This window comes from Macaca nemestrina, chromosome 6 (genome assembly GCF_043159975.1).
Source record: "Macaca nemestrina isolate mMacNem1 chromosome 6, mMacNem.hap1, whole genome shotgun sequence".
Classification (NCBI taxonomy): Eukaryota; Metazoa; Chordata; class Mammalia; order Primates; family Cercopithecidae; genus Macaca; species Macaca nemestrina.
In genome coordinates, this window is record NC_092130.1 from 141,708,857 (window position 1) to 141,728,785 (window position 19,929).

Consider the following 19,929-nt stretch of genomic DNA (forward strand, 5'->3'; position numbering starts at 1 on the left):
CATTCTCAGTCCTGGATTCCCAAATCTACTTTCCTCTACTCTCCTTTTTCCCCAGAGCATTTTTCATCTTCCGAAAGTCTATACTCCACTTATGTTTTGCTCCCTGTTAGATAGTAAACCCTATAAGGGAACAGATCTTTATTTTGCTCATTGGTATATCCCAAGCTCTAGAAGAATGCCTGGCACTTAGTAGGGATGCAGTTTTGATTACATGAATTAACTTGCTATTAAAGATCACTGGAATTCAGGGGTAAACTTGGTTTCCAGTCTAAATTGTAATGGCTTTGAGTTGGGATCAATCACCAGACCCCCATGTGCTCTAAACAACAACAAGAAAAAAGACTGTCCGTGTCTACAGGCAGTCACTGCATAATCATGGCTTCACAGCAAAATCTAGGGTAGCTAGTGGCCTACCATTTGCGTCATCTCTCTGGCCAAGCACAATATAAGGGAAATGACATACTCTTAAGAGTCAAAAGATATTTGTTTTTTTTCCCCTTAAGAGAATGTTTTGGACCCAGGTGCAAATATAAAATAGCATTTAGGGTAGGAAACCGCCTCAGCTCTGACAGCGAATGACAGACTTGGAGAAGGGAACTTTATTCACATCTCACCTCTGATAATTAACTCTAAAAGCAGAACTTTGCTTATTTTAGAGGAACTATGCAAACTTGGTGGTGGTGTTTCTTTCACTGTTTTACTTGGTGGAACTAATTGTTTATATGCTTCTGTAGTATGTTAATTAAGGAACATTGCTAGTTAAAAAAAAAAACACTGCAACTATAAATATTTTTCTAATTTCACAGTTTGCTATACTAAAAGGTTTCTGTGGAGTGTGGAAGGGCTTGGTCATTACTTTTGGAGGATTTGTCTTAACTTGCTTGTCTGTAATATTGAGTCTTTTTAATAAAGATTGGATTAGGAACTTAATAGTGGCTTTCAAAGAAGACTTGTCTTTGCATAGGGCTATAGAGTTCAGCTAAGGAAACAAATGATCTAATTGCATTCTCTGATGCTAAAAATGCCTGCATAGGAGGACTAGAAAATAGCAGATGCTACCATCAAGTGGATCCTCTAAGACTTCAAGGACCAAATCAAGTTACTTTTATTTAATGACCATAATAAGAATCATACAGACAGGCTACAAATGGAGCCCCCAGCTAATCACTTGTGTCCATCCCACATTTCCCTTAAGTATTAAAATGGCAATTGCTAATAGGTACAGAGTTTTGCAACAGGTCATTAGTGGTTCAGAGAAATGCTCTGGAAGAAAATAAAAGCTAATGAAACATCTTGCTTAAGTATTACATTTTTTATGAACCAAGCAAACTTCCTTTATTATGACTCATTGATGTTGACATTCCCGGGTAGACTAACCAGAAACCTTTTTTTAGTTCAATATAAATATGAATATTTCATAAAGGGCCAAGAGGTCTCTGCTGTCACTCAGCTAAGTGTCATTTGATAAAGAACCGTTCCTATTAGTTCACCTCATGCTAGAACTAGACACCAGAGTGGTACCCCCATGATTAGTTATCTTAAAGACTGGTGTGTATTCAACAGGCCTGGAGAAAGAACCTTCATCTCATCTGCTTACTCTGGGAAAGTCTCCCAGTGGTAAGTCAGATTTTTAAACCAACCTTTTGCCATAAAGTCAAACCTGCACCTTTAATGAGGTATGTGTGACACTGAGGGCGAGGCAGGTTTGTAAATGATAAATTTTAGTGAAAAGGAAAAATAATACAATTTCTAGTCAATACTCTGCAAACTAGAAAACAATATAGTTCATTTTTTTTTTAAGCAGGATAGTTAGATAGTAATCTCACCATTAACCTAAACCAAACTCATTTAACACAGAAGGAGTAGAGAGTTGGCCACGACTAGATGCACTGTAAAACTATCTACAGCTGGAGATGATTCTGAATAACACATATTAAAAGATACACACACAGATCTGATAAATGAGTCTTCATAGCTTAGAAAACCAGAAAACCTAAATTGTCCTAGTATATAAATTTTTCATGTCAAATAAGTTAAGCCCCTAGGGAAGTAGCAGTGTATTTGGTGCCCTATGATTTGAAGATTTGTTTAATTAATGCATTGCCTTTTAAAATATCCCAGCAGAGTTGTTTATCAGGCCAGTAGTATAAGGTTTATAAGAAACGAACATCGTGCATGGGCTAATACTTCATATTAATATAAAGTTAAGATACTAATTACTTCAATCTTACAGATTATGTCTAGATCAAAAGTAAGAAGAATACGATGTTGCCTTTGGGGAAGAAAACTAGATTTTTCTACGATCCTCAAAATTTGTTAATACCAAAATGGTTAATACCATCTCAAGAGCTTATCTTAAAAAATGTAAATGGAGTAGTCCAGACTTGAGCCTTTGAAGCTGTTGCCTAATGACATAACCAGGTAGCTTTTCCAGGATATCTTATTTTTATGCAACTCATACAAAGTTTATTTTTTCCCCATCCCTAGCCCTGAATTAATTAGAGATGACTAAAAGAGATGACTAAAGAAAACAATCCAGTGGAGTATACACATTAGAAAATCTTCAAAGTCCCTCTATAAATCCTAGAATAAACTTTCTGAAATCTGTACAGATTAAGGTGAAACTTGAGATCTGTCCTTGTGTTCTTGGACTATTACAACCAAGAAAGAAGATGTGTGAGCTATTTAATATATGTTCATTCTTAAGATGTCTTAGTTCTCCGAAACACTATCATTCATTTTAATCTCATCTGTAGAGGTCATTTAAATGACTTGTCAAAAGTCGTATAGAAATTGAATTCCTGAGGTCTTCTCTGGATTAGGAACAATGTTTAATGGTTGGGGTCACCAAGGAGTGGTTCTTTTCTGAAATCTCTACTAGATACAAGGTTCCTTGAATTATGCTTCCAAACTTGCTGAGTGTGCTTCCTGATCCCAAAGATAGATGTCTAGCCATGTTTGTGAAAGCATAGACCAATCAATGGTGATTACTTACATGAAACTAACAGGTGTGATTTTAGGTATGTAAACTTGGATTTATATAAAGAAGTTATGAAACAAAACCTGTCTCACAGACTTTATAAGCAAAATTCTGATATTTAGTGGTAGGTGTTTTATTGTATTAATAATTGAACCTTTCTATGCTCATCTGTTTCTGTAGTTGCTGAACTGTATACAGATATTTCAATACATTAGAACACTTTGTTGTTCAGTGTCATTGCTCCAATTGTGCAACAGCTAATCTGTTTAATTCAGCAGAAACTAGAATACTGTCATTTGGAATTTTCACATCCCTCAGTTTAAAAGTGCATTTATTTATTCCCACAAAACGTATTTGTTCCAATACTATTTCCCAACAGATGAGAGAATAATGACAGATGTGAACTTTAGCTCAAGAATACTTGTGCATTTCTGCCAGTTTTGTTCATCTTGTACTCAATCTGCAGCAGCTTTTTAGAGGTTTTTTTTTTTTTTTTGAATAATCATAAGCACAATTTCAAGCAGGTAGGCTAACCATTGGGAGACCTTCTTTTGGATCTGGAATTCAACTCATGTGGTATTACTATATGATCACAAAAAGCAAGACACCAATTTGACAGATTCACCTCTCTCCCTTGTATACAAAAACCTAAAATTACCCAGGGGTTTCTTATCCATTAACCTATCTAATTTGCCCAGTAACCAAGAAATAAGTAAATGAAGAATATATTCTTACTTGTAGAAGAGCTCTCCTGGCCTTTTAGGAAGCACAGTCTAATGTTGCACATTCTAGGAAGCAAACTGCCAAGATTCTGACCTTCAGCCTGCTTGAACACTGGTATCAAGAGGAGAGATGGCTGGTTGTCAGGTTGCTGGTTCTCTGTAAACCGGAAATTTGACAAATAAATACCAAGTCACTTTTTATTTTTAAATGACTGCTTTTTCCTTCATCTAATTTGAAAGCAACCACGTCTTGTCTAAAGGAAATTAACTAAATCATGGAAGAACCATTTTTTAAATGATAATATTTTGAGCACAGCAGATGACAGTAAATAGTAAGCAGTTTCAAATCAAAACAAACATAGCTATTCATAGCCACTGGGATTAGCAAGGCCACCAGTATTCCTGGAGATGAAGCCTAACTGCCATGTTGGTTGTGGATGTCTTCCCCAACTCGAATAGATCATACCAGATGTGGAAATGTGACCCAGTGGCAAGTCTCTCATGGAAGGTTAATGCCAACTCTACGGGTAGGTTGAACATCAAAACAAAGGGCATGCCACCTGGAACCTCGAGACAACATATTAGAATTAGATAAGCTAAACTGATCTTGTTTTGAGTCAGCATAACTGTAAGAAGTGTTTTCATGGTTTTGCTCTCTATGCAACAAAAAATAAGTTCCACTGTCCATATACAGTCACTATGTACGCCCTAGTTTTCTCTGTGCAGATTTACAAGGCAGCTGGATTCTTCTTCCTTCAAACTCTTTAAACAGCGTATCCTTGAAACATGAGTTGCAGAAAGGGTACAGCAACACTCAAGCAATGGCTTTGAGGATTATATAAATGTGGGGCTTTGCCTGGAAAGGGAAACCACATTGGGATTTTATATAATTTAGCCAGGCTATTAAAGAAGAAACCAAATATCAGGCAGTATTTCTTGCACTGGTTTTTGGAAGTGGAGAAGTTTAAGATTACCTACTTGTTTTAAAGTGCCCTGGTGTGGTATGTATCATAAAATAATTGTACTAGTGTATGTGGCCCTTCATTTATCGCTTAATGTTGATAGCACAGATGCTTCTAAATAACATGCTTTTTAAAAACTCTTCTAACATCAGCATAGACTTTCAAGCTGACTACTGTCATGGCACTTGAATAGAAAGTGGGAAGTGTTTAACAATGAGGATTTATATGCATATGCATCATAGGTGAATTCACAGAGGGACGTGGATGAAGAAATGATTGTACCTTGAAGTCCACAAGTGGGGTATGCTGCACATCTATGTTGACTGAATTCAGGATGATTTCATACGGGGATGAGAATGCACAACTTAATGTTGTATATTCTAGGAAACAAACTGCCAAGATTATTTGTATCATTCATTTTAAAACTGGCATGGTGGGCCAGGCATGGTGGCTCACACCTGTAATCCCAGCACTTTGGGAGGCTGAGGCAGGAGTTTGAGACCAGCCTGGCCAAAATGGTGAAACCCTGTCTCTACTAAAAATACAAAAATTAGCACCTGTAGTCCCAGCTTCTCAGGAGGCTGAGGCAGGAAAATCGCTTGAACCTGGGAGGCGGAGGTTGCAGTGAGCTGAGATCCCGCCACTGCACTCCAGCCTGGGCGACAGAGCGAGACTCAACAAACCAACCAACCAAACAAAAAACCTAGCACAGAAATACGAAAAGAAGTTATCTTTGGTAGAAATATCTAACCTAGCTTAGAAAGGACAGACATGAAAACAGTAAAACATTTGCTGGGTTAGTTTGGGTAAGTGTATGATGAGGGAGGATTGTAGTAAAAGCTATGAATGATGTGAGTGTGTTGCCTCTGAGTCTTAACTTTTTGACTACCTTTTCCTGCCAGGATCAAGCATAATACATTGTATATTTAGGTGCCAAATTTAAAGTAAAACTCATGCATTTACTGTGTTTTGTATCAGTTCCAGAGTGCTTTCTGTCAAGTCACTGCCCCAAAGACACTGCAATAGAAAAATTCTAGAGGTTTCTATGTCAGTAGTATTTTTTTTAACATTAAAACTCTAATATTTTTCATGTAAGTTATTCGTTCTTTAGAATATTCTGTGCCCTTGGATTTAGGGTTAGAGGGAAGCAGAATGAAATATAATGTCCTACTTTACCATCAAATGATACAAAATAAAGTTCTTCAAAATTCAGATTTTAAAACTGGTTTATTCTATTGACCCATTCCAGTTGCCTCTGAACACTTTAGCTTTCTAAAATCTTCTTCCAAAAGTGCTTTCTTGGTATATGTTCTGATTGATATCACTTCAAAACTAGAAATACCAAGCCCTCCTGCTCTTGGGGTCTCCTATGAGGGTGCCCTCCTGCTGTGGTCACCACGGTGTGATGTCTTCAGCCTCAACACAGTCACCTAGTGCAAGTGACTGGGCTACCACCAAAACCTGGTGGGTTTTAGCCACTGAAGAAAGTGCTCTGGCGACCGGGGTAGGTGTGACCATCTCTGGTCCTGCAGTAGCATCTCCAGGTATGGGAAGTGCTCAGTAGAGTTCCGCCATGTCCCTACAGGCCCACTGGTCACACAGCTCTTTCAGTGTGATAATGCATGCCACCCACCAGCCACTGTACCAAGGCATGCCCATGCTGCCCGGGTCTGCTTGGCTGGGTCAGATTGGACACCTTGTCCCAGGTCTTTAGTTAAGACTACCCACCTTCCTGTTGTGGGGATTCTTCCCTTGGGCCCTCCCCACTGTGTCAGACCACTTCAGCCCATTAACCATTTCCCAGAAGCACCTTAGCCTACTCTACAGACTTGTTCACCAGGTTCCCAGATACCTTTGAGTTCTAAAGCCTGAAGTATATGGGAAAGAGTAGCCTTTGCCAAACTCCTCCAACCCCCTAATAATGCCATATTATCCTTTTTCCCAGAACAATGGTTTCATGATAGCTTTTCATCAGAAGTAATGGGAATCACTCATGGCTCCTTCCATAGGTGACTTGATATTTCTCTAAGTAGAAAGAGAAGCAGCCAGAGGGGGTCTCCTCCTCATAGGAGACCCCAAGAGCAGGAGGGCTTGGTATTTCTAGTTTTGAAGTGATATCAATCAGAACATATACCAAGAAAGCACTTTTGGAAGAAGATTTTAGAAAGCTAAAGTGTTCATAGGCAACTGGAATGGGTCAATAGAATAAACCAGTTTTAAAATTTGAATTTTGAAGGACTTTATTTTGTATCATTTGATGGTAAAGTAGGACATTATATTTCATTCATTCGAGATGACATTTAATATCACAACTCTGGGCTCAAGGATATAGTCATTACCTTGTCAATCTCTCTTCTCTACATCACTTCCCAGGGACAAGTACAAAAGGGAGAACAGCATATAAGGAAAGACATACCATATAATGAAAGAATTATGCAGGGGCATCGGTGACTAGCAGCCTCCAAATACAGAACTCTGCAAAAGCTATGCTGCAGCATGCTGTGCACTAGACCATAATTCCCCATTTCCATGTCAAGTTGTGCCCACAACATTGTCCTACCTAGCTCGCTTGAGATATACGAAGCTCACATACCAAATGGTCCCTGATGTAAAGCAGATGACAGCCCAAATGATTCAGTGCCAGCAATGTAAGACAATGACAGAAGTGTGATTTTTACCCTCTGTAGTTTCCCTAAAGTTTCAATGTCACTTCCTTCCCTTTGTAGAAGTGAGTTAAAGGAGAAAGTTGGATTCCTGTTCTGTTTAATTTAAGCCAGAGGAGGTTATACTTGAGAACTGGAGTGGAATATGTTTCTTCTCCCACATTAAAGCTGAAATGGGACATTAAAGCTGAAATGGGTATATACTCTCTAATGCCAATTAATTCAAGCTCAAGCCTCATATGTCCATATTCACAAAAATTCCACATGATCAAAAGACGAAAAGGACATTCTGACACTGCTATCTTTCTTAGAACCTGAATAAGTGTAAAGAGGGATTCTAGAATCAATCATCTCTGCATGTCTGTGTTCATACAAGCATATTAACTTACAGCCAGCTTTGCCGAGAGGCCAGAACATGTTCTCACTGTGAAGACTACACTTTCTATTTTTTCCAACTCTAGTGCAGTTAAGCACTCAAACTAATAGCCCTTGTGCTGAAACAACAAAGCAAAAATACAATTGCAAAACTGATCATAACCTTAATACTTCTGTTCAACTTATGAACACTTTCAGACACTTGCAGTGAATTGGGCGGCACTGCCCAGTCTAAAGGCCAGGCACGGTGGCTCATGCCTGTAATCCCAGCACTTTGGGAGGCTGAGGCGGGTGGATTGCCTGAGGCTAGGAGTTCGAGACCAGCCTGACCAACATAGTGAGACCCTGTCTCTACTAAAAATGCAAAAATTAGCTGGGCCTAGTGGCGGGCCCCTGTAGTCCCAGCTACTAGGGAAGTTGAGGCAGGAGAATCACTTGAACCCGGGAGGTGGAGGTTGCAGTGAGCTGAGATCACGCCACTGCACTCCAGCCTGGGCGACAGAGCAGGACTCTGTCTCAAAAAACAAAAAACAAAGAATGTACCCCTATTTGGATGCATGAAGCTTCTTTAAAGTTTAAACTCTCCTAAACTTTCTTTATGGTGAGGACTGTTTATTATGCTCCAATAAGATACATTCCTAATAACAAGTTATTTAAAAAAACAAAATGGGGGGCGGGTACAAAATTAGGACGGGTTATGAGTCCAGAGTATTGAAAGTTGCCAATTCAAGAGCTTAGACTTCCTGTCATGCTCAAAAAACAAACTAACAAACAAACAAAAATAGAAAAAACTAAAACTTAAAGGCCAAGCACTGAATAGTAGAGAATGTACTGAAATAAATTTAAATGCTTTGATATGCAAGTCTCAGACCTAGGCAAAACATCCAAATCAGTATTAATGAGGCAGTTTGACTAAGTAGCTCTTGCTACCTAGGCAAAAAGGAATCTAGTGACAATGTATAATTAGTGCATGTAAAATCCTTTTTCTATTTTGATTTAGAAAACATCTATCAAATACCATGTTCAAATTACCCTGCTAAGCTATCTTCTTGTTCTTTTGCTTGGTATATCTACTAAATGGAAGGCATTCTTGGTTCAGTCCCCATGCAATGGGCTTTGTACATCCTGTTTTTAAAAAATGGTTTTTAAAAACAGACACATGTAATCTCTAGGAATAAGGCATTAGAGTCTCATGCTAGATCTTTCCTGGTGCCAGCTTTGTCCCCTCCAGCTGTTTCACAATTAGACAAGTCAAACTCTCTTTCTTGCCCTCCGTTTTCTAATTGTTATAATAAGATGACGTGGCCAAATTATTCCCTAGTTTTCTTCCAGCTCAAGTCTAACGCACTTGGTATTTCTTTAAGCAGACAAAGGGCTGTTAAAATAGACTGTTGGACCTCACATAGGTCAGTACATTGGAATGATCTAGGAATCTTTAAAATATATTGATACCTGGGACTCTGTGCCCAGAGACTGTGATCTAATTTATCTGGGTATGATATGAATATCATGTTTTAAGAGCTCCACAGTAAAATTTTCCCAGATGATGTGAAGCAGATCTCCTAAACTGTCCGTGATAATGATGTAGGTATGAATTTTGACTCAGGATTCATTGGAACAGGGCTCTCCGGGTAACTTAGAGTAGATTTTGTTCCCAGAGTCTGTTCCCATCAGAACCCAACTTTTGTAGGCTCAGAAGGCAGAGCTGGGCAGGAGGTGGCTCTTACATTGGCAAACCCTCTCACTTTTCCACCTGGGCTTTACTAATTAAAGTGCTAGACTGGGTGCAGTGGGTCATGCCTGAAATCCCAACATTTTGAGAGGCCAAGGCTGGTGGATCACCTGAGGTCAGGAGTTCAAGACCAGCCTGGTCAACATAGTGAAACCCTGTCTCTACTGAAAATACAAAAAATTAGCCAGGCGTGGTGGCTGATGCCTGTAAACCCAGCTACTTGGGAGGGTGAGGCAGGAGAATCACTTGAACCCAGGGGGTGGAGGTTGTAGTGAGCTGAGATCGCACCACTGCACTCCAGCCTGGGCAACAAGAGCAAGACTCTGTCTTAAAATAAATAAATAAATAAACTATCACACCATTCCACGTTTCCACTTATTAGTAATTTGAGTATAGGTTCTTATTGTTCTAAAAGTGTTTAAACACTTACTCTGGAAATGCAATGTTGGAAAGAGCACAAGACTGCACAGCACATAGCTTCTGTGACCTAGCTTTGGTTTAATAGTAGCTACTGATATGGTTCGGCTTTGTCTCCACCCAAATCTCATCTTGAATTGTGGCTCCCATAATTCCCATGTATTGTGGGAGGGACCTAGTAGGAGGTCATTAAATCATGGGGGCAGTTTTCCCCATACTGTTCTCTTGGTAGTGAATAAGTCTCATGAGATTGATGGTTTTCAAAGGGGTTTCCCGTTTTCAATTGGCTGTCATTCTTGTCTGCCACCATGATTGTGAGGCCTCCCCAGCTATGTGGAACTGTGAGTCCATTAAACCTCTTTTTCTTTATAAATTACCCAGTTTCAGGTATGTCTTTAACAGCAGTGTGAGAACAGACTAATACAACTACCATTTGTTAAGCACTTTCTAAGCCAGGTGCAGATGTCTCTACGTGAGTTCTTTCTGATTTTTTTCCTAACGGCTCAGCAAACTATATTCTTATTTTACAGGTGAAGAAATAAACATTAGATAAATTGCCTCAAGCCACAGAGCAAGGAAATGATGAATCCTGGGTGGGTGGGACTCCCAAGCCTGAGCTATTAGCTGCTATGCTATCCCACCTTTACCCAAAATTAACTGTATAAGAGAATCTTAACTCTGGTCTGACTTGGTTCGAAAAACAGGGAAAGCATCTTGGTTCAAGGTTTAATAAGTCCTCTAAGTCCTGCCATATCATTTTCAAAGGTTAAAGGCAACGATGCCTCCTTGCTGTAAATGCATAACTTGTGTATAGCTCATTGACTCGGGCTTGTTCTGTTAGTGAGGCCCCTACAGCAGTGTCAGCATTTACAAGAAAATCTTCTAAGGACTCCTTTTCAGTATACATTAGCATAGTCTCATTCCTCAGTGAAACAGGCTGTAAAAATCTTCCTGTCTGCTCAATTTGGTCTTTGCAAAGTAGAAGAGCCTTCCTAAAAGCATAAGAATCCAAACAAGCAGTTAAAGGAGGAAGGATTTGCATAAAGTGTCAGAAACAGTCTAACTTTGCTACAGCATCGCTGGTAATGACCCCTATTCTTAAAGGGCCACTTTGAAGATAGCGGTGAAGGCTGTTTGCTGCCCTCTTGGACCCCGAGGTCTGTCTTAGAGGTTAATATTTCACATGTCACCCTAATTCTGCACTTTAGCTGAGGCAGGCAGAAAGTTCAAAGAAACAAGGAAGCACATTCTCTGTCCAGTACAAAGTACTGGACATTCTAAACAAATAAGTTCATGTTGCTTTCTTCTTGAGTCTCCTTAATTCCTTTCCCTGTGTCTATTTTATGTGGCTTGTTCTGAAAAATTAATGGTATGTTAATGTCAGCGGGATGATGACTTTTTGAAAGTAGCTTATAAAATACAGGTTAAAATCAGTGAGATTCAAGAAAAGGCAAGAGAGACAGTGTATGTAAGAGAAGAGGAAACACAGACTATGCTCACTTTGAACCCAGTGACTTATGAGGGATTGATTTTGTGTTGCTGTGTCCATTTCATTATCCATAAAATAGAGACACATTCGGCCGGGTGCAGTGGCTCACACCTGTAATCCCTGCACTCTGGGAGTCTGAGGCAGGTGGATCACCTGAGGTCAGGAGTTCGAGACCAGCCTGGCCAACATGGTGAAACCCTGTCTCTACTAAAAATACAAAAAAATAGCTGGGCATGGTGGCGGGTAGCTGTAATCGCAGCTACTCGGGAGGCTGAGGCAGGAGAATGGCTTGAACCTGGGAGGCAGAGGTTGCAGTAAGCCAAGATTGTGCCACTGCATTCCAGCCTGGACAACAAAGCAAGACTCCATCTCAAAAAAAAACAAAACAAGAAGAGAGACATTCTGTTTCATAGGCCTTTTGGGATAAGTGTTCTTAATGGTTGGTATACTAGGTGTTTGTACCATTCCTCTTAATGTTAAAAATAAATTCCCCACCATCTCTGCAATGGAGCTACCACTAAGTCCTTAACTCAAGTTATTCCTTTGACCAGCATTTTGAGACTGACAAAGCACTTTTCCTGCCTGCTCTGTATAATTAGGGTAAGAAGGTAGGCTTGGGGTATCACAGGGGAGGATGGTTGACACTTGTATTGTGATATTGCTTCAAAACCTTGGAATCATTAAGCAGTACCATTGCTGATGCCAACACATTCCTACTGGTAGAAAGGGTAAGGATATATAAGAAGTGTCAGCTAACTTTACCCCCACAAAGCCTAGACTAATCATTGTCCACCATGCTGGCAATTCAAGGATTGAAAGCACTAGACATTTTATATGAATCACTAAGGACTAAGTAATAGCTGATTTTTATTATTGCAAAGTCCATAGTCATTCTAAGATGACTCATGCAGTCTTCCAGAATAAATTTCTCAGCGCCTTCTCAGAAACCAGGAGAGATGTTGCAAGCTCCAGAATCTCTCGTAGTCATCTGATGCTAGTACCACAGAAGGGGGAATTCTCTGCATTCTTTCAGGGAGATTTGTATTAAGTCCAAAATCCAAGTTAGAGATCTTCACTTAAATGGAAGCTAATTTTATTAATATAGCAGAGTTTCCTTTACAGCATTCTGTTCTATCTGAGGCCTTAAAAAGGAGTCAGGATTATAGGGTAACTTTAGATCCTCCTTTGTTTTTACATGTGTCATCTTACTTCTCTTTTCAATCTTCCAATGAAGGAAACAGCCTGTCCCTGAGAACCAGGATAACAAACTACCTATTTTTAGATGGGGAACTGTGCTTGTGAGCCTTTTTATGTGTTTTTGAGCTTTAATTTGTAATCCTTGCCTTGTGATAACACCCCTTGGGTGTATTTCCTGACTAATTTTGCACTTTTTGAACTGAAGGGACCTGAGACTACACCCAACAAGTGAGAAAATTGTATACTTCCTCCTTGTGCTACACTCGCTTGCTTCCATTTATAAGAGATTATTACCATCCTAGAGCTTTCAAACAGACCTCGTTGCTTAACATAAGCTAGACACTTTCTTCAACAGAGCCCCAGTTTGGAAGGGTAATCAAATGTAATGCATTTGAATATTGAATATTAAGTTTAAACCAATTATTCTCTACTGAGGGATCTAAGTCTATAAGCGAGCTGCCTTCTATCTACTGCATGTTAGATGATAACTCGCCTATTTGACAAGTCTGTGATGGGGACTTGCTCTTTAAACCTTGGGAAAAAGGTAAATTATCACTCTGGTATGTGCATAACTGGATGTACACTTTTGTTAAAATCTTGCAATACGTCTTGAACATTTTTTTTGTAAAGGGGTTTGTAGTCTTGAGGTCTATGGGCAGAGTCTACCTTCTGATCATTTCAGGAAGTAAAGATAGATACATTTTCAATTGTATGGCCTACAATGAGACTTACCCTTGGCTATTGCAACTCAACATACACATCCATTTTCTTCAGGGAATTTATATTATTAAACTTTTCCTCATGTTTTTCTTCCTTGTCCCTTGGAATTGCTCATACCCAAATGGCGAAAGGATATAGTCAAAGGAAAACAAATACCTTTAAAACAACTCCAATGCTATGAAAAGCTATATTTAAGTATCTGAACAGAGAAATTTTTGCTATAAAAACTTATAGCAAGGTAACACCACTCACCTTAGAACGCTTCCATTTGGCCCAGTCTGCCAGTGCTAGATTTGATATGTGGTCTTAAGCTATGTCTTGTATTACTTTCATGACTAAACCCACATGCCACCGTTCCCTCCCCCCAAACCCCTCAAAGTTCTTTGTGGCACTTCTCAAATTCTTTTAAAATAGACTCATGTTAGAATACAAATAGCCAAATTTAATGAGCTAAGTCTTTTCATGTCAGAAATAATACCCTGCAGTAAAGTATCATATCCAGCTTCAAAGATGGGCAACAAACTCTTAAGCCCAGATCACTTTTTCAGCCAGCGATTCTAACCCAGTTCTGGGCCATCTTGCCGCTGCTATCAACACATGCATTGATGAACTCAGCGTAATACTGAACTAAGCAAGACAGACCTGAAGGTATAGTCACATACACTTCAGTGGCCTCCCATGAAGAAAATAGAATGTATTCTCTTTTGGAATATATTGTTACAGTTCTTGTTCTGGGCCTAGGAAGTAAAAAGTAGATATTGAAGTATATAAATATAGCCTTGAAAGCCAAAATAATATGGTTTTTAAAAGCATATAAGGATTAATATTCAGATGAAACACTTGAATCTGCCACATTTAGGGTATCCTTAAAGAATAGTTTTTTGATCTGGAAAATCAAAACAGATTAGCCTTACCATTGTGTCAGCTGGAGTTCAGTCCACATCAGTTATTTTAAAAGATTTTAATGTTAAGCATTAATTCCCATTCAAATACTAATCAGGCCTGACCCTGCTTAGCTTCCAAAATCAGGCTTGTTCGTGGTTGTATGACTGCAGATATTAAGTGTTAACTAGGTATAAAGTTGTTAGCTAGAAAACTGAGAGAGTAAGAAGAGAAGACCAAGTCATCACTGGTTAAGTAAACTACAGAAAGCAGCTACCACCTTTAGGGCTGAGTGGACAAAGGTAAGACATTGGAACCGTCAAAGTTTATAAAGCTTGCAGGAGGGGATCTCATGGTGCTGCTACTGAGGCCTGTGAGAAGGGAGTACTGCTCAGCTAGGACTGGAGTCCCTGTATCTGAGGACCTGGGACCTGTTGGCCTGGAGAGAGTACACCAGAGGACTAATGCTGGTGTCTCCAAGATGGGCATGATGAGGCTAGTTCTGCAAGTGTTAAAACTGGATTCAGGGGCTGTTGTAGGAAGAAACTCTTGCTGCTGGGGTGAAGAAGCTCTACTAGAGTCACACTCCCAGGAGCCTCAAGCCATAAGGAAGTCCATGTGGAGCAAGCAGACATGTCCGTGTCCCTTCTCCAGCTTGGCAGTTTCCCTCCAGCGCCCCTTACTGGCAGAGCCGCCATGCAGCCAGCAGGCAAAGCAGGCAAAGCAGGAATGTTTGCACAGTCTAGCTCCAGCTTCACTAACCAGGGATAGAGGTAGTTCTGAAGCTGAGACAACTTAATAAATGGCACAGATCACCCCTCTAGCTACTCAGCATCCACATACACCCTTCCACACCTTTCAACTTTCCCCCTGACAGCCACACAAATGTTTCCATCTAAAAAGGTGCAACTGTCTTTCATTCCGAGAAAGATGATCTCACCTTCTCCCCAAACTGGGAAGCTGCAAAGATCCAGCAGGCATCACATTCATTTCTGGAAAACGGTTAGTGTCTTTGGGCTACATTAACCACTCCTAGACTTCAGTCACAGTCCCATCCGAATAATGCACTGCCTAAAGACAAAATTGTACATTTAACTTCAAAAATACTTGCATTAAAAGAGAAGATAGAGAGATAAGAAAACAGGTAATACATACCAGTGTATACACATAACAAGCAAGGAAGAAAATGTGCATAGCTACCACTGTCCTCATTACCATCTACACGAATGCCATCTATATCCCAGACATTGAGAAATGAGTCTCCTACCTTCAAGGAGATTATAGTCCAGTGTATGGACAGACAAGCAAATAGACTTGTGTGTAAACCATGCAATGGACGTGTGTATTTCAAGAGGACTACGTGAAGCTGTGCTGGAATACAGCTTCTCAGCTGAGATTTGTCACTGCAGTGTTGAGGAGCTCTGGTTTGGGGCCAGACAGTCTGGGTTACAAACCTGGTTATATCACTTAGCAGGTATGTCGTTTAAAATATCTGTGCCTTCACTTTGGGAGGCCGAGTTGGGTGGATCACGAGGTCAGGAGCTTGAGACCGGCCTGACTAACATGGTTGAAACTCCGTCTCTACTGAAAATACAAAACTTAGCCGGGCGTAGTGCCGCACACCTGTAATCCCAGCTACTCAGGAGGCTGAGGCAGGAGAATCACTTGAACCCGGGAGGTGGAGGTTGCAGTGAGCCAAAACGGTGCCACTGTACTCCACCCTGGGTAACAGAGTGAGACTTTGTCTCAAAAAAAAAAAAAAAAAAAAGAAAGAAAAGAAAAGAAAAGGAAAAGGAAAAAGAAAAAAAATATATCTGTGCCTTGGCCTTCCTCTGGAAAATGAAATATTGTGATACAGTAATACTCACAGGACTACTATGAATCTTTTAGAGTTAATACAAGTAAAAGGTTAGTAGTGCCTGGTTCCCACCTAAGTCCTGAGTTAAGTATAACTTTGAGTCTTCTGCTGTGTAAGACTTTGATCTATAAACAGACTGTCTCCCTGATTGCCAACCAGCCAGGTGTCTTTGAGCAAAATTAACTACTAAATCTCCAAATGAAACAATTCAGATAACATTACTCATACATAGATTGCATGAATGTATATATTTAAAGACTGTTCAGATTATAAAGACTATTTTAAAACTCACGGTGGGAGAAATTAAGTACTGACCCCTATGAAAACATGTTGACATTTGTAAACAAGCTAAGTGCAATTTAAATTGAGTGAAAACTTGAGACTTACTTTTTATTTAGATACTCTTTAAGTATCTAACAAACGACAGGTATTCTCATGTGGTGGGCTTAGTCCTTCAATTAAAATGTTCACTTAAATGGGTAGTATAGGCACAGAATGAAGAGGGCTTTTAGTGAAGGCTGGGTTGTGAAGGGGTTAGTGTACCAGCCCACATGTTGTCTTAAAACGATTACAAAACAATGAATGACTTTTCTTTGCCTTTGGTCATCAGTTAATGTAGAAAGTTAATCTACTCACTCTAGATCTCTCTACAGCTATATGGAAACATTGGCTCCTGGGAAGTGAGAGAACCTTTTGGAAAGTTAGCTCACTTCTGTGTGGTTTACAATGACTGCGTTTTCCTGTTTCTCCTACTATGATACATTGTGGGTAGGGCAGAGGTTATGAGAGCGCAGGACAGACTGTTTGGAGGATGGTGATGCTGAATAATCGCATAAAAATGTACTAGATGAGTTGCACAATTGGCACCCCCTCAATCCATTATTTCCCTGGTACAAATAAGTGTTAATGGCAAAAAAGGATGTCTTTTATAGTGCTTGGATAGCCCTGGGGATCATATGCAGAATCCTAATACTTAAAACAAATTTATCAATGTGAATAAGATACAGTTCATAACTCTAGTCACCGCCTTTACAGTTAAGCAGTTTTGTGAAGAACTGAAATTTATAATGCCCAATCTCAAATGGCATTTGCAATCTCACCAGGCTCAGCATTCAATTTATTTCTGTTTTGCAATAAAACCTAGCAAGTTTTCGATCCCTATCTTTAATACTTGATATTTATGCCAAAGTTCTAATAAAAACTGCTTAGCTAGATAATCATTAAACGTTACCAGATACCAAGTGCTTAAAGAAAAACCTAATAGGCACACATATTCCATTTTGGAAACTACAAAGGAAACGGCCCTACCCACTCCCCTGCTTTCAGTCTTCAGTCTAATACAGCAGGAGAAGGAACAAAATGAGTCCAAAGAACTACAAAAGAAAGTCACTAGTTGTAAGCCTATTCTGGCATAAAGTCTGGGTCTGCTGTGTTCTGATCTCAATATGCCTCTAAATTCTGCCTACAGGCGTCTGTGGGAGGTTATGTTTATTTGAGACTTCTCCATCGGGGATCGCCTGGTGTCACCAAGTGTTCACTGGTACTGGGGTTTGCTGCCTGCCTTCTTGCCATGTCTAACGAAGTGGAGACCGGTGCCACCAACGGTCAGCCCGACCAACAGGCCGCACCAAAAGCACCCTCAAAGAAGGAAAAAAAGAAAGGTATGGAGAAATCCTCTTGAAGCCACGGAAGGGAGCTAAAGGTGGTTATTGCTGGAGAAATGTGAGATTCAGAATAAAGTAAGGGCTGGCTCTTATCTTCCTTCAACCTCAGCTTAGTCTCAAGTTCTCCTAATAGGAAAGTTGTACTTTGGGAGAAGAGACTGGTTCATCCCACTTGTAATAAGACATCTCTGGAAACCTGCGATTACACCCACTTAGGTCCAGCTGGGAAATACTCATAGGCATCTTGTTCAGTTAATAATGCAATCATTCATTATTTTTTATTTACCATTTGGTTTTACTGAACTCTTTGGGAATGGGACTACACAGACCTTGTAAAAGGAGCAAAGGACAATATAAAGATGGGATAATTATCTTAATAATTTTTAAGAGAACTTAGGCATAATTCCTTTCTGCCTTATTGATAGTTTAAAATGTTGGTCAATTGTTTGGCACCTTATTTTTCTTACATTAAAAATACGTATATTATCATCCTTATATTCTTTTAAAGACTTAAAAAAAGCTATGATGAACAATGTCCCCAACTCCCACCTCCCATATTCCCATAAGTTTCCCATAATGCTGTCAATTTTGTACTTCTAAGAGTTTAGTTTCTCCCCACCCCAACTCCATACACAGTTGATTGTGGAACATGATTTTGCTCAAGGGAAGTAAGAATACGACAGGATAGAATATTATATACATGATCAGTTGTAGTATAATTAGGATTTATACCACTTAAATTTTGGAGAGCCTAGAGCATATTTGGTCATAATTAGAACTGGCATTCTTTATCCTGTATTCCTTTCTTTTCTCAGGCCCTGAAAAGACAGACGAATATCTCTTAGCAAGGTTCAAAGGTGATGGTGTAAAATATAAGGCCAAGCTCATTGGTATTGATGATGTGCCAGACGCAAGAGGGGATAAAATGAGCCAAGACTCTATGATGAAACTAAAGGTAAAAAGGAAATGAATGCTTTATCTGTATGTTAAGCGAAAGTCCAAGAGAGGGAATTATATTAGAAGCTCTTGTTGACCTATGTTCAGTTACTTGAAAACCCCTTTTAATCACATTATCCATCAGTAGTGCCCCATTTTCTGAGACGCCGTGAGTGTTTGCATATTTGGAGGGATGTCCTAGAGACCTAATTTTATCAAGTATAACAGGATTCTAGATGCCTGGCAAACTCAACATTGGGACGAACTAAACCTATTCCTATTTCTATTCCTATAAAAGCTATGTGCAAATGTGTACGTTGTTTCTCTTACTATATGTGGAGAGCACGGACTATCCTGTTTTAGACCTGGGAATTGTTATGATAAAATTTAGAATTCTGTTTAGACACTGGTGTTCCGTAGTGTCAGCCTTTCCGTTTTTTGAATTTTAAAATTTAGTATTATGGCACTATGTGAAACTGACTAAATAAATAATACTTGTTCAGTAGTTCAAGGCCTAGAAGAAACATCTCTAAAGATCTTCTAGTTGATCTTTACCAATGACTATTGTGAGGCCAAGAGATTTAGAGTGACTTGTCTGAGTTCGCACAGCTAACTAAGGGATGCGCTGGTTCAACGTCTTCCGTGCCGTCCTGCTGTCCCTGATGAAAAGTGCAAAATTCTTTCATCGATGGCAAACCAGCTTGAAAACAAAGCTGACTGACTTGGAAAATTTTGATATTAAAAGCATTGTAGGATGTTTTTAAAAATTCAACTTCTCTTGCTTTTCCACCCTCATCAGGGAATGGCGGCAGCTGGTCGGTCTCAGGGACAACACAAACAAAGGATCTGGGTCAACATTTCCCTTTCTGGGATAAAAATAATTGATGAGAAAACTGGGGTAAGAATTCACATTTGCTGATACCTCTCTGACCACCTGAGTCTGACCAACAATTTGCTGCTTGAATTTCGGCTCCCCTTCTTCTTTCTCAAAGTTCTGTAGGGAAAAAATACAGCAGATATTACATCTTCAGAAGGAACAGGCAGAAAACAGAATGGGGGTGAAAGTCAAGATACTTTATTTTGAATTTGTGTTCTATAATAAATGTGAATCTAAGTCTATTAAGTCTGTTAATAGGCTTAGCTACACATTATGTCTATAATATATATATATTTGAAATTAAATATAAATATATATAATTTATACAATATAAATATTTAAATATATATTAAAATATAAATAAATATATATAATTTATAAAGTAAAACTTTATATATATATTTTTTTGCCCTCAGGTATACAGAACTAGATTAATTTTAACCCCTAGTTTATGA

At 39.3% G+C, this 19,929-nt stretch overlaps 1 protein-coding gene across 1 annotated transcript in view; it reads left to right on the plus strand.

The window, feature by feature from the left end:
* LOC105473110 (DAB adaptor protein 2) overlaps window positions 1-19,929 on the plus strand; it is a 52,322-nt gene that overhangs the window by 13,024 nt on the left and 19,369 nt on the right. Inside the window, exons 2-4 of the mRNA XM_011726751.3 lie at window positions 17,466-17,658; window positions 18,477-18,616; window positions 19,397-19,495. Coding sequence (XP_011725053.2) covers window positions 17,568-17,658; window positions 18,477-18,616; window positions 19,397-19,495 — 330 coding nt within the window. The 5' untranslated portion in view covers window positions 17,466-17,567. The remainder of the gene's footprint in view (window positions 1-17,465; window positions 17,659-18,476; window positions 18,617-19,396; window positions 19,496-19,929) is intronic.